This window comes from Typopeltis vanoorti, chromosome 12 (assembly GCF_054136105.1).
Source record: "Typopeltis vanoorti isolate ZY-2024b chromosome 12, IOZ_Tvanoo_1.0, whole genome shotgun sequence".
NCBI lineage: Eukaryota > Metazoa > Arthropoda > Arachnida > Uropygi > Thelyphonidae > Typopeltis > Typopeltis vanoorti.
This window is the reverse complement of record NC_143560.1, coordinates 92385369-92400811: the sequence shown is the minus strand read 5'-3', so window position 1 is coordinate 92400811 and position 15443 is coordinate 92385369. Positions and strand designations below refer to the sequence as shown.

The following is a 15443-nucleotide window of genomic DNA, read 5'->3' as shown; positions in this document are numbered from 1 at the left end:
TTACATAAAGAAAGTGCTGAAGCCCTATGTCACAGACACAATTTGAACCATAATGATGTTCTTGTTATCCATAAAGGTTGGGAAATTGCCATCCTTAATTGTGTAAAATAAATGTATGTATGTTATTTTATTTTAATTTAATCTAATTTATTTTTTATCAGATATATTTTAATTTAATTCTATATCACGCTACTGCACGTATAGTAGGATTCCATTGTAAGCATGCGCCCTAACTGTATGTTATTCCTAGTATTGTTTGAAATTACTGTACTGATTATGTCCTAAGATACTTAGGATGAAATATTTACTTATTAAATAATTTAAGTACCGTACTGTGGTTATGTGTGTATGTTTAGTTAGCATGATCAAAAGCACTGGAAATGTCAAGGGTAACAGCAAATGCTTCTCTGAACCTCTCCATGACATGTGTCTAGTGGTGGGTGATGTAGGCTAAGATATCAGTCATAGATCCAGATTAGCAGAAAATCTGTTTTAGGTAACCATTACACAGTTCTGGATCTTTATCCAAAAGGTCTGTCCAATGAAATTTCTTTAGATGCTTTCAAGAAACATATGATTTTTCTCAAACTATCTACCACCCAGAATGATGTAAGTCTAGTGGTGAGAGTGACAATTTGTTCTCCAGACTGGGACTACAAATGGCCTTTTCTCTGTTCCAGATGTTATGGTTATACTGCTTGTCATCAGAGTCCCATTTGCTTTCTCCAGGCTGCCCCACTTGGAAGTGGGAGTAATATTTAGTTGGGAGAGGCTATGCATTGTGCATTAAAAAAAATTAAACACAATAAAAAAATAACATAAAATAAAAAACAGCAATTAAATGATAGGACATTAACTGATTCAGAAGAAGTATGTGAAGCAGGTTTAACCTAAAATCCTCATGTTAAGATCTTGGTTCTTGAGGCACTGTAGTATTTTAAAATCATTGTTAAGATATGAAGCTATTCATTAGTTATTTATTTGTGGAAATGGGACATTTACATTCATGACCTCTAAGAGTAGCTGTATGCAAAGCTACCCATAGAGGACATGGACCACACATATGTCTTGGATCCTGTGCATATGGATTTAGAAATATTTAATTCCTGAAACCCTGGATGACAGTTCATTCTTATTATGTAAACAGAACATTTTGGATTTTTACATTGGAAGTTATAACTGTACAGAAGGTAACTGTTGGAATCTGATTCAAAACACGTGAAGCTTGAGATTCAGTTACGATTATGGCAGTCCATGAACAAGTTGTAGACAGACCAAATCGTGGAGAACTGAAGCTATTACTAGTATTATAGTTATGAAATTAATGATGATTTTTCACAGTTTTCTTACTCAATCTGATTTCCACTGCTGAGAGCTTCTGGGAGGAAATCCTGAAGCTCCATATGAGGCCAACTCTGATACCAGAGAAGATTTATTTGAAGAGAAACAGCTTTGCTGATGATATTAAGTTGGGAAGAGTGATGATAAATGAATTATTAAATTAAATGAAACTAATGCAGAGATCCTGCAGGAAAATGCCAATAGACTAACACTGTGGGCAGAAGAACAGTTGAAACACTGGATTGGCAAGTGGTTGCCAATCCAGTGGTGTTTCAAAGTGTAAGATAACATGTTTTGGAGTAAGAATTTATAAATCATGTATTAGACTGATAGATCTGAAATATAAGACAGTGAGGAGGGTAAAGATCTAGGAGCAATAGGAGATAGGGAGTGGAAATTCATAGAATATTCTGCAGAAATGCAAAACATACCAGAAATGCTCACTGAAATGTTGGGAAAAAACAAATGAAGAATAAGTAAGTTAATCTCTCTGAATTCATTGAAGATAAGGAAGTTATTGCCCTTTTTATGTCTTAATATGCCTACATATAATTAGATCTGGTTTGAGAATTATTTCTGGGGAATTGAGGTGGTGGTAAAAATAATTCAGAGGTGACTACATAAAATGTTAATTAACGAGTTTGTTGAATGTCTACTATAAGAAGAGATTAAATGGGTTGCAAAATATGGTTAATATATGTAGATAAAAATTGATATAATATAAGCTGTAATGAAATTTTATAGAATATATACAGAAGACATTGTTCAGCACATAGGAGTAGTAGCAGCCCGTGAAGCTTTAAGTGGGGGTGCTGCCTATACAAAATAATTTTTAAAAAATTCTTTTTTCCCTAATCAGTAACCAATTTATTAATAGCGTAGATTTACTGTATATTCCAGCGTATAAGTCGACTTTTCAGCATTGAAAAAAAGTACTAAATTTTTTGGGTCAACTTATACGCTGGGTCAAAAATTGATTGCTTTCCACGAAAAAACTAGTACGTATCATACTCTGTTAAATTTATTAGCAATATACAAAAAGGGTAAATAAGTAAAAATATTTCAACTTATATCAAATTTAATTACAGAAAAAATTATTTACATGTTACATAATTCTTTATTTACAAAAGAAAATAGATAGGTAACTACATAATTAAAATTTAATTTTCACTGTCTGAATGTATGAAAAGTTCATTGTACTCTGGTTCTGTAATTTCTTCCGGTATGTTGTCATATAAATTATATTCGTTTTCTCATCAGATTTAGCATCAATTTCTTCATCATTGTAAACAAAGTCATCTTCCGAGCCATCTAATTTGTTAGATATAGCACATTTTTTAAAAGATTTTATTACTGTATCTGGTTGTATTTCGCGAAAACTATTTCGCCAATCGTGAACTAGTTTTTCCTTTACTCCGAACTGACGTGCAGCAACACAGTTAGTATTTTCTTTTGCAAATTTAATCACTTTGCACTTAAAACTCACATCATATTTCATTCTTTTAAAAGGAGCCATTGCACTTTAGTTCACTATTAGTCAACTGGTCAATACAAAAAAGAAATTTTTTGAGTCGACTTATATGACGAGTATACTATAAAAAGTATTCTTGTGGCATGTAGTTTTTTTTTTTTTTATGATGAACCCAAGTGTGAAAGGTCACATGACCTATAACACAAAAATGCCATGTGTGGATAAATGATTAAGGAAAAAGAAATAATTTACTGGTGTGTTTCTTAAAGAGTTGGAGGTTATACTCAGTGGGAAAAACAGAATGAAAGAGATCGTCATAAGGAACAGAGGTGGGAGGAATGAGGGAAAATGATGAGAACTTTGTTTAGTTTATTTGGAGTTGCACAGTGTGTGAATGATGGCTAATGGCTGCTCAAGCTCTTACATGGTTGCAAAAAAAGTGGAGGAATGGTAGTGGCCAATTCAGCAAAGCAGTACCCATAACAGTATCTGTAGAAAAAGCATAGTGCAGAAACAGGGTACTTATAGGAAAGATTGAAGGGAATCTGTGAAACAGGAGTCACCTATTAGGAAGATTGCCCTCCTGTATATCATCAAGAATTGTTAGGGAGGTTTTGGGTATACTCCTAAATGTGCAAACAATATTCCAAGGTTCATCTGACAGGAGACTTTTACAATTAGGAATTGAGCAGAAACAAAGTAATGTTTTAAATCAAAAATACTATGGATGTAATATGTTTGTGCTAGGATAAGCTGAATGTGAGAGTCAGCCAAAGAAGAGACATCAAGTCTTGAAAAGATATTTGAATGCTATAGAAAGTAAGTGAGAGTTAAGCAGAAGCTTTCTTGCATGTGATAAAACAGGACTAGATGTTTATAGCATTGAAATTCACTAAGTTGTCTTCACCCCATTTCAGAATAGTTAGGAGATCAGTATTTAAGTCAATGGCTATGAAAGATCTTGAGGCTTCATTGTTTGAGTAATGCATGGTTTTTCAAATGAGAAAGAGGAATGCTAGAGTGAAGAGTATATTGTCATCAACAAAACTATGAATAGGACGTGAAGTCAAAAGGAAGATCGTTGGTGTAAAGGAGGAAGAGCATGGGTGAGGTGAGGGTACAGAACTCTAGGGCACTAGCATTGATAGAGAAATCTGATGAGAGGAAGCTGTAACCATGACATATAATGAACAAGCATTGAGGAAGCTGGCAATCCAATCACACAGCACAAAAGGCAGACCATAAGATGTTAGCTTTGTTCAGGAAGGCCCCCTCAGTGTGAGATATAATGAAATGCCTTTGAAATATCAACACCACCACATAGGTTTTTCTAAATCTTTCCACTGTCTGCTTCCAGAGGTGAAAAAGGTTGACATGGAGGTCTTCTGAAGAATAAAAAAGGCACAATTCACATTCGCGACTGCTAATTAACTGGCAGGTCTCCAAATAGTGAAGAAGTCAGTCATTGATGAGATGATAGTTTGATGGCTGACTTTTGTCTCCCTTTTTAGGTACAGGCTGGATAAAGTATTCGCATGGTAGATGTCAGATGAATATGATAACTTATATAGGTGATACAGGATGGGTGTCAATTCTAGGGTGCAAGTTTTTAAGCACAACTGGAGAATACCATCTGGACCTGGAGTGTTATTAGTATCAAGATTAATCAGTATTTTCCTGATGTCCTTCTGCAAAAGATCAGGGAAGGCATGTAATGGGCAGCTTGTGGTAGTGCAGGAGGTGGTCTGCATTGGTTTAAATAAGAGTTAATGTGTGGAATAGGCTACCAGTGAGTGGTATAGTTGCATCCCTGATGAATGTTCTAAGAGGGATACATTCATTTTAGACAAATTATGAACTCTACAACCATGTTATAAATAATAATTATTAATTTCCTGACATTTCGACCTTCATATTAAGGCCATCATCTGATGTATACACACACACACATATATATATACACACAGAGAAGCTAAATTACATTTCACACAATGTGCTAAAGAGACAATGATGAATAACTGTTGATTTGATCAACTGTTATTCTACTGGCCTGATTGCTACTGAAAATAAAATTAAATTAAAATAAATAAAATAAAATAACTATATCAAAGCTATATTCTATTTAAGACAGCATCAGAGAAACATTCTTTCATATAGATAGTTTTATTACAGTAAAAATGATGTCCTAATTTAACATGAAAATTGTTATATAAGATTTAAGATCCTGGATTATCTATGGTCCTATTTATAATTAACTCTTAGGGAGAAAAGTTAAGTGGGTAGAATATGTGCCTTCCACATTCTTGGGATTTTTAGAGTCTCATTATTGTTAAGAATAGGGTGGTTGATAAGAATCTTACAGGTCCCCTTAAATTTATGTTCATATCATATTGTGGTGTGATGTAAACAAAAGGTGTTTTTCCAGTCAATTCTATGTAAAGTGTTCAGGACATGATCAGAAAGGCCAGCTCGACCCATAGTTATTATATTTAATGTGTCATTTATGTTCCTTTCTTCTGATAGGAATTGTGCATCCTGTTTCCCCTATATAGGGCAAATTACAGGTGCAATGAATACAATATATTCTAGAGTGGGCCAGCGGAGGGAGTGGATCCTTGGATGAGTTGAGTAAGTTCGTTAATTTTGCAGGAGGTTTAAAGGTGGCTTTAAGGTTGTATTTTTATAGTACTCTGTTTATTTTGTCTGATATCCCTTTAATGTATGGAACGGTTACAGTTTTATTGTAGTCTAGTTTATTTTTATTTTTAAGTGAGGTCTTGTACAGAATTTTGTTGATAGTGTTTTGGCTGTAACCATTTTTAGGAAGGTATTGCTGATAACTTTTAATTCATCTTTAAGTACTTGTTCAATGGAGCAAATCTTCAAAGTCCTGTTTTTTTGGTGTATTAATGACACCTAATTTTTGTGTTGGGTGGTGGTGGTAGGAGTTAATGTGTATAGATTGGCCAGTATGTGTCAGTTTCTGGTAAACAGCGAAGATGTGTGACAAGTGAATCTGGAAATGGAAGTGTGTTCTGCTTTTCACTCTCAATTGTGAATAGTATGCATTTGTTTGTTTGTTGAGGTGGCTGAGGAAGGTGCAAAAACATCATCAATGTATCTAAGACAGGCTGTGGGTTTTAAAGGAGAGGAATCTAGAGCATGTTGCTCAAAATATTCCATGTAAAAGTTATTGGGGGGGGGGGGTTAATGGTCAGCCAATGACTGTGCCTTCTTTCTGTAAGTAGAAAGTGTTTTGCAACACAAAATAGAATGTAATACACGTGCAAAAGAGCACTGTGATACCGGGTGGGAATTTATCCTGTAATAGAAGGATTTGAGGATTGTGCCATTGATTGGGACATTTGGAGAGCAGAGATGTCAAAACTGACTAATAAATCATCTTTTTCCAGTGTGATATCTTTGATTTTGTTTACAAAGTGTTGTGCATGTTTCAATATAGGAGGGGGAAATGACCTACCAACTCCTTAAGTGTTGATGCTAGTTTCTTGGCTAGGTGATAATTGGGGCTGTCTATACCCTCGACTATTGGCTGGAGTTTTTGTTTGTGAATCCGTGGTAGACCGTAAATTCTCAGGGAATGAGTATAGTGCAGAAGTAATTTTTTATCTGTATCCATTTTCTTTTTTATTAGATTGGTTGGGTCATAGTTAACAAGCTGATAGGTGCTGTTGTCCAAGACTATTAGATTCATTTTTTCCAAACATGTAATTCGATTTAGAATAACTGTGGCACTACCTTTATCAGCTGTAGTAATTATGATGTCCAGATTTAATTTTAGTGATTTCACCATTGTCAATTCAGATTTCATTAGGCTGCTAGTTACTGTTTTTGTATAATTTAAATTTAAAATGTTAGAGATTTCCAAAGGTATTTTATCTGCTATGGTCGATGGGATAAATCTTAAGCTTCTTTCAATATGGTAAATAAAATCAAGTTTGTTAATCATTCTTGGTGCCATGCAAAGTTTAAACCTTGGCTGAGTAGTGAGAGTTCATCATTGTTCAGGGCGTGGTTAGATAGGTTGACAAAATGACTGTTCGCTGAAGGCAGTTGGTGGTTTCTCTGTTGTCCCTTGCTTCTAGTTGGCTGTTGTTATCACTGGATTGTGGTTGGCTGTTTTGTTCACTACAGAGAAATTCAAATATGTCTGTTGGTTTTCCGAATACTGTCGATCTTTAAGTCGAAGAAATTTATCTAAAATGAATGCTGATCACTGTATAACACTAAAGGAAAGGATTCTAAAAGGGATATGACAGATATTTATGGAACAAGTGATTGAGAAGGGGTCACCCTCCTTCAATTGTTTGGACTTTCTGCAGAAGCCTGCATAATAATATTATTATTAAAATGATGTTGCCAGATTGATCTGAAATTGAAAAACTGAATAGTTTACCAATTTCATGTTACTATGAATTATATATAAATGAATTATATAAACCTATTCTGTTGGGACTTTCAGGTACTCACTTTCCGACATTTCTTGAAAGTCAGAGTACTTTTATGCTACTGCTGATAAAGTAAATTGTATTTACATCAAAGATTAAAATAAAAATCCTATTTTTCTGTATTCAGATTTTTTTGTACATGGCTGAATGTATAATTTCATAATTATGAAAAACAAATATTTTGTGTTACTGATTATTCATATGTTTCTAAAGCACACTATAATAAAATAAAGCCAGATACTTTTTATTTATTATAAAATATTTCAACTGCTTTCCTCCAACACTTACATATTTTTGTATGACTTCCATGCATGAAAAAACCTACAGTACATTTATACTGTGGGTGGGCTTGAGATTTTTTCTATTTTTTATTTTTTAATATAATCTGAACCTCTTTTCTAGAAACTCAATATGGAACTTTATAAAGCCATTTCTGGTCTCCAATAATTGGAATTGTGGTCTCACACTGGGCAGTGAAATTCATCTCTCACCTAAAGACATTCACAAATATCCAAATCCACAGTAGTATTTGAACCACTTGCCTGTTGGCTGCAGAACAAATATGCTAACTACTCAGTCAACTTGACCAGTGGATACAGAGCAGATGATTTCACTTATTCATTTCATTCTTGTAGAGAGAAAGTTACCAATTATATAAAGTCATGTTGCATTATGGTTGTTATTATTCTTATTTAAAAAAAAGCAGATGGGAAAGGCATTTTAATAAAAGTATGACACAAAAATGCAATAAATAAATAAATAAATAAGGGTACTGATCTATGTACTGTATATTTAAATTAAATAAAAATATACAAATTATCAGATAAAAGTCTTCTTTAACTTTTAAAAATTGAAGAACTTACCACAATAACAGCCAAAAGGCCAGGCTTGAAATCTTTAAGGCAATTTTTAAAACTAATCTTAAAGGGTGAAAAAGAAAACTGTCCTTTATCATCCACTGCAGTTTCTTGTTTGCCTGTAGCTGAATCAAGCACAGTAGCTTCCACCACAAGATAGTGTTCGTTAATATTAGGAAACCAGCCTATTTTATTTTGTTCCATGAATTTCTGAACACTAATAGCATATTCAGCAAATCCTTCTTCTAGCTACATAATACAAAACATATTTAAAATAAATACATAATCAAAACAATAAATTTTGTATATTTTGGCTGAGTTAAATTTAAATATAAAAAAATTGATTTCAAAATTTTAAAAACAGTCCTGCAAAAAAATGACAAACATCTTTGAATTATAGCAAGTGAATTAGTGGGAGCAGAAGGCAGCTGTAAGATAGGGAAATGACAACAGAGCTTTACTTCATCAATGAACAGAGGTCAGAATTTGGATGAGATTAATCAGCCTGGTTAGCCGAGTGGTTAGCATATCCGTTCTCCAGCCAAAAGGCTGTGGGTTCAAATCCCGCATGGGCATGGATGTTTGTGTCTTGTGAAAATACTAGTAGTTGTGGCGGTGGTGGTGGTGGGCAGTAGATGGCATTGGTGTAGCTGATGATAGTAGTTACAGTTTGCTGTAGTTGGTGGATTGAGTGGTGGAGATGAAGAGTTGTAGAGTAGATGCCCTCCCACGATGAGTCTTTGGACTCCTTGGAGGTGTCATGTAATAATAATAATAGTCTTAATTCATATAAATAATCCTGAAAGTAAACATAAGAGGATCTGAGAGCACTGTTAGTGCAGCAGAAGAGTGTTAGAGAGAAAAACTAGTGGATGTGTCACCTCAATATGATACCAGAGAGTTGAGGAAGAAAGCTGTGATAATGGGATATTATGGTCAGAATATGTGGATATCAGGAGTGTATCTAATCATATAAGAGAAATGTATGTAGGTGATGGGTTGAATTTGAATACGGAGGTACATAAGCATTTGGAGAAATAGCTGTTCTCATAACAAGAGTGTATAGTGTCAAATGAACTAGTTACTACATAGCCTCCTACAGCTTCAATTCACACATGAAGCAGCAGAGATGGCTTCATGTGTGACCTGAAGCTATAGGAGGCTATGTAGCATGTCATGAAGAAAAGTGTAGATTGAGGAGAACAATAATGAATGTAATGGTAATAGTGATACCAGCAATGCACTGCTTTTGCCTATGAATGCTACCAGGATTAGAAATAAGAGAGTGAAGGTTCATAGGTACAATGTAGACTTGAAAGATTTATTTTTCCCAAAAATTATCAGTGTTAATGAAATACAGTTGAAAGAATGCAATATCATTATAGAAAGAGAAGTTCAAGACCACCACCATAGCAAACAAACTGTGCTCACTCAGAGCGAGAACAAAAAGAGAAATGATGCCAGTGGCTTTGAGAATATATGGTGTAAAGTGGTAGTCGACCATACAGAACAATTAGTGATGTCTTGTCTACAGGCAGGAAATACTGAAAGTGATAGAGGAGAGATGTTTAAGCAAATTAGATCAACTAGTGCATAGCTTGTAAATTATTATTATGGTAGATTTTAATTATGAGAACATAGAGTGGAAAGAAGCATAAATATCTTATAACATGAAAAATTGACTTTCTGGAATGACTGAGAGAGACAGTTGCCCTTAGAGCTAATGAGGATAAAGAATTTTGGATTTGGTCATAGTATCAGAAGATGTCGCTGTGAATGAGGTATCATCTCTATTCCAAGTCTGAGAAAGAGAAATCAGTCATATAGTCTGAAACTGGGAGGGTGAAGGATAAGCAGGCACATGGAAGTTTTAAGAAAAATTTGTTAATGTGGAATTGAAATGGAAGTAATTATGACAGTATTAGGAGCCAGTTAGGAACTGTATCATGGATATTGATGAACTTGAATAAGCACTAAATAAAGTAATAGTAAGTATTAGTTAATAACTAATAACAGCAGTGACAAACTGTGTTTTTAAGGTGACAATGATAAAAATTCAAGGTTTGGAATGAAATGGATAACTAGGGAAAAAGAGATCAAACAGGAATAGCAATTGAAGAAGAGGTAGAAACTAGGAGGTGGAGAGCAGCTGCATAAAAAGCATAAGATTCAAGCCAGAAGGGTGACAAGTATAGTCAAATAAAGGAAACAGGTATGTGAGTAGCCAAGCACTACATACAAAATGTAAGAATAATATGAAGGGAGAGGAAGGTAATGAGTAGGTTCCACATCGTAATGACTGGGATGAGAGGGAGGATATGGAGTTGTTTAGAGGTGATGCAAAATCAGGAAGAGTTATTATTAGAAGTGGTGCTGATGTAGTGGCTCATCAAGCAGATTTGGATATGTGGGAAAAGAGGTCACATGAGTACAGATGATCTCCTGTTTAATCTGACTACATGTAATATTTTAAACTTTGTAATTCAAAGATAGATGGTTATGAATATGCTATTTACAGGACTATAATTGAGCAGGCAGAGGCAAGAGACCATGAAGTGATTACAGACAAATCAGCTTCAAGGACAGCTGTCTCCATGCTGTATATGAACTGCAATGGTGAAAAAACATAGAGCACACTTTGATGAGCACAGATCTAGTCATGTGAATATCAGCATTCCAAGTTCAGGAGAATAAGGTGTATTGATATGATTGAAACACATTTAGTTGCTGAGAGGTGCTTACCAAATAGATATAGAAATGTTACAAAGAGAAGAAAGAAGGACCGGGTCATCACTGAAATCATTACTGACTGTCATTACTCACTGCCCTCTCAGATGAAATAAAGACAGTTTATTATTAAATTAATAAGTTTTCCATACATATACAGATTCTCATAAAGTTGAATACATATTTCTGAGAAGAAAAATAACTCATTATAAACCTCAGAAAAGGTATTTATATTTTGTGTGCAAAAGCAATACTTTTTTTTTTTTTGGTGGATGATCAAATGATCTAAACACCTCAGACTCTTTCATTTTTTCTTCAGTAATGTTTGTGCATTTTAGTCTACAGTTCACATCTGAGAGCAGCTCAACTTTTATTCATTTTAAAACTTTCTTGCATGTACTTCTTTTCAATACAAAATTCAATTTTATCCTGCTAAAGACTAAATGGTGATCACTTCCAATTTCATTCTTCTCTCCATGTGAATTTGTGCACATTTTTATGTTGGAACGAGTTAGTAATAACCAGTCCATGTACTCCTTCTTTTCCTTGATTGTCATTGCTTGAATATAACATTTTGTATTTATTGCTCAGAAAGATCTCACCAGTTTTTGCCTTTTTTGCTTCAGTCACCCCTATTATGTCAATCTGGTACTTATCCAATTCATCAGTTAGCTCCGTTTCTTTGCAATTCAGGCTTCTTATGTTGATAGTACTGATCTTAAACTCTGGTGAAGTGAAATTGCAGTGTGTTTTAGGATTTGTTCCAGTAGCTGACTTTTCACTGTTCATCCTGGTTCCCGGGCAAAAACAACGGGGGCCTTGTTTAACCGGACCATGCCCCAGCCGGCATGAAATTCTGTCATGTTGTACCATCATTGTGTATTGTGGTTTAAGCCAATAAGAATACAATCTGGTTTGCTAAATCCCAAATTGCCAGTCCATCCTCATTCGTTCAGTATCCAGATAGATACCTAGCAGGGTGCACCATGAGAAGGTGAGGATTGGACATTAAGTCAGAAGCCCTGGTTGGTTCTCTGCATTCCTTTAAAGGCTATGTGGATGTCTCCTCTTAGTTACACAGCTTTGACCCTTAAGCACCCTGTAGACACTCATATCATGGTTATAACGTGAGAGAGAAGAGAGTCCTATTTTTAGTTAGTAAGCTTCCTCCTTTCCTTCTAGCAGACCCAGTAATATTCCATAAAAAAAATTATTTTCCTGATCTAACTATTGTTTTCACATGACTTTCACATAAATTGCTGAAAAATTATCAGCAATTCTTGAAATTATTCTTTATTGTGGAGATTCCATTGTATGTCCTCACTTCTCTTTGCACTTCACATACATTGCTGAATTTCCAATACTACTTCAAAGTTGCATTATTGAATTGTCAAGCATTCTTCCAATATTTTTTTTTTTTTATGTTCTGCTTTAAGTGTATCATAAAGCAAAGCATAAAACATATGAGTATAACTTTTGTGTTGGTAACTACTGTTATTTGATAGGTTTATGTCACTCTAATCAGAGGCATGATGAAATGACTTAAATTAGTTATTATTATTATTATTAGGTCATCCCTGGAAACTGTATAAAGAAAGTGTGACCAGGGGAGTGAGAAGCAGGTTTTTTGTATGCAGAGTTGTGAATGATTGGAATGCCGTGCCTGAGAGTGTGGTGTCTGAAGAGAATTTGAGTGTGGTTAAGGCACGGTATAAGCTGTGTGTATGATAAATGGACCTCCTAGATGAGTCTTTGACTCCATGAAGTCTTGGGATAATAATAATAATAATAATAATAATAATTATTATTATTATTATTATTATTATTAAATAAATTATTAGATATTTCATTCTAAATGATATTTCATTAAATTTTATTTAACAATTAATGTTTAATTGTTAAATAAAATTATTGAATAATGAATATTTACAGCATGCATACATCTCCTGAGATGTTTATATTTACAATAATAACAGTATACCACCAAAAGAAAAAGGATTATGTTGAGCCATGTGAAGTGAACACAAAATTATGGTACTCTTTTCACTCTTTTCCATACTTCAGAATTCTTGAAGCTGTCATTTTCTTCTAGTACGATGTAAAACTACATTGTAAATTTAAACATACATTTATGATTAAATTTAAAATATAAATTTATACATCGTTGCTTGTGCTACCATGACACCAAATCAGAGAAAGACTGCAACAGATTCAATTCTAGTTTCCAATTAAAACTTTCTCTAAGAATATTTGCAAACTACTTCTTGAAATACCCGACCTCTGGCACACAATTAGCATTTTCACCTCTACAAGGAACTCGGGTTTTCAACCCCAAGAATCAGAAAATGCAACCATACTACTAATGTGATTTCACACAATATTTGTTTGGGTTAGTAACAGGATGGTGGCAGTAGTCTGCTCTACTCTCATCACTAAAGCTCGAAAAAAATCATTGGCAGAAATTAATTCAGTTTGGTGATAACAATGAAGACTTCCAAAATTTAGGGTTAAAGTTTGGTTTATTTTTTTTTATTGGTGCATTAGCATCTATGGTTATAGCGCACAAAATCCAAGGTTAAAATACAACAAGTAAGAAATGTATAATATAACAATATTTATATAATTTTCTTGTAAAATGACACCTGTGGAGCATTCATAACCAGAGAATAACACGTATGCCATAGTAAAATAAATTTTTAAATTTTATTATGTAAATATTTCGTCTTATGTATCATATCATATGCACTACAAGTATCAAAACAATAGAAACTGAATTAGAAAACAGTAGTGCAATGGATGTTTTCTAATTCAATTTATTTATTTATATTTGTATAAATATAATATTTATATAAAGGATAAAATTGGTATCTATAAAAAACATGTAAATTATAAAAGGAAATACAATGAGCTTATTTTGATTGTAACAATATAAAAAATGAAAGCCTGCTAGTTCTGCCACATATACTTTTGACTTCTGGAATAGGACGAACACAATACACATACAATAAAAGGTTAACATGAACCATAACATTACATAGGAACAATTACAACATAAGTTGGAAATGAAACATATAATGCTGAAACAGAACATGAGAGCTGGCATGAGTGAGCTATTGTTCTGTGATGTGTACAGATAGTTGGCTGAAAAGTTAGTATGACAAGCAGAAAAATCTAATGAGCAATTTCCAAATATCACACAGGATTAAACCTTGATTTCTATTGAGTGCCTTGTGAACAAATGACCATGGTAGATTCTTTTATGTTATGAGCAGTGAAATCATAACATAAAAGTATCCTCTATGTATGGCACAGAGCTCATACTCAAATGTTATGCTGTGTGCATGTGGGAAAAATGAAAAGCTAGGCTCAACTTGTCTTCTCTGTTGTTATTAAGTCTCCAATATGTATGTTATTTCTGTCTTATTTCCAAACTTCTAGATGTCTGCCCCCATGTAAAAAAAGGTCACAAGAACATGGAATATTATAAACTCCACAATGCTTGTAGGAAGAATTGTGGTCTTTAGGCAAACAAAGTAAACTCATATAATCAAAATAGGCTTGAAGGCCACTCTTATATCATGAGATTTGAGGAGATTAGCGATCCTGAATGAAAGTCTACCAATGTAAGGGACATAAACCCAAGCTCTGTGGTGAATGTCAGGATTTTGCTGTGGAGAAGGAATAGAGAATGTTAACTTTTGTACAAGTAGGACATTCTTCGACTGAAACAGACCATCAGCTGCAGGATGTGCAAAGGCCATGAAAGTGTGTAAGTGATCAGCCAGCACATTCTGGTAGCTCATAGCATTTAAGGACCCTCCAGACACACTAATGGATCTAATGTGTCACACGAGAAGTCAAAACCATCACAGAGCCACCACCTTGAACTTAGCTGACCTGGCATGATGAGGCCATGATCTCATGCTGTCAACACTACACCCTCCCATCAGCTTGGTACAACTGATAATGGAATTCATCAGACCATATGACTCTGGTCCAGACACCAGGTGTTATGCCCTATGACGAATTGTCAACGATGGTACACGATTAGGGCATCAGCTCTGTAGCCCAGGGTATGCTGGAACTCCGTAGTCCAGGAAGTGATTTGCCCTGCTGTTGCCCTGCAATTGGTCTGTATGAGCCTGGACAGCCTACATCGACCCCGGTCATCAATGGTGTGGATGGCCACCAATTGCTCATGGGCACTGGTATGTCCATTGATGGTATGCTCGTGGTAGACTCTTGACACAGTTGTCCTCGAGAAACCTAGGGTTCTTACCACTTGGGCGACAGAAATTACCCATCTATCTTGTGCCAATAATATGTCCATGATCAAAGTTGCTATGATTGCCACATTTACCCATGTTTGTTGATTGCAATACACTGTTGGGTAGCCCCTGATGTCTGCCTATTTACTGTTTCCCTCTATATGGGGATGCCAGTGTCAACTTCCTATCACCCCTGTCTCTAATGTTTTGCCCACTGAGTGTATATTTGTGTGTATAAAGAATACAAGTAATAAACAACCCAAGCATGCATGCATGTGTGTGTGTGTGTTACTCTGACACATGAGAGCCC

The 15443-nt window shown here is 34.6% G+C and overlaps 1 protein-coding gene across 1 annotated transcript in view; it reads right to left on the bottom strand.

The window, feature by feature from the left end:
• LOC150101006 (venom factor-like) overlaps positions 1 to 15443 on the bottom strand; it is a 697967-nt gene that overhangs the window by 572498 nt on the left and 110026 nt on the right. Inside the window, exon 9 of the mRNA XM_090401101.1 lies at positions 8145 to 8387. Within this exon, the coding sequence (XP_090257227.1) occupies positions 8145 to 8387 (243 nt within the window). The remainder of the gene's footprint in view (positions 1 to 8144; positions 8388 to 15443) is intronic.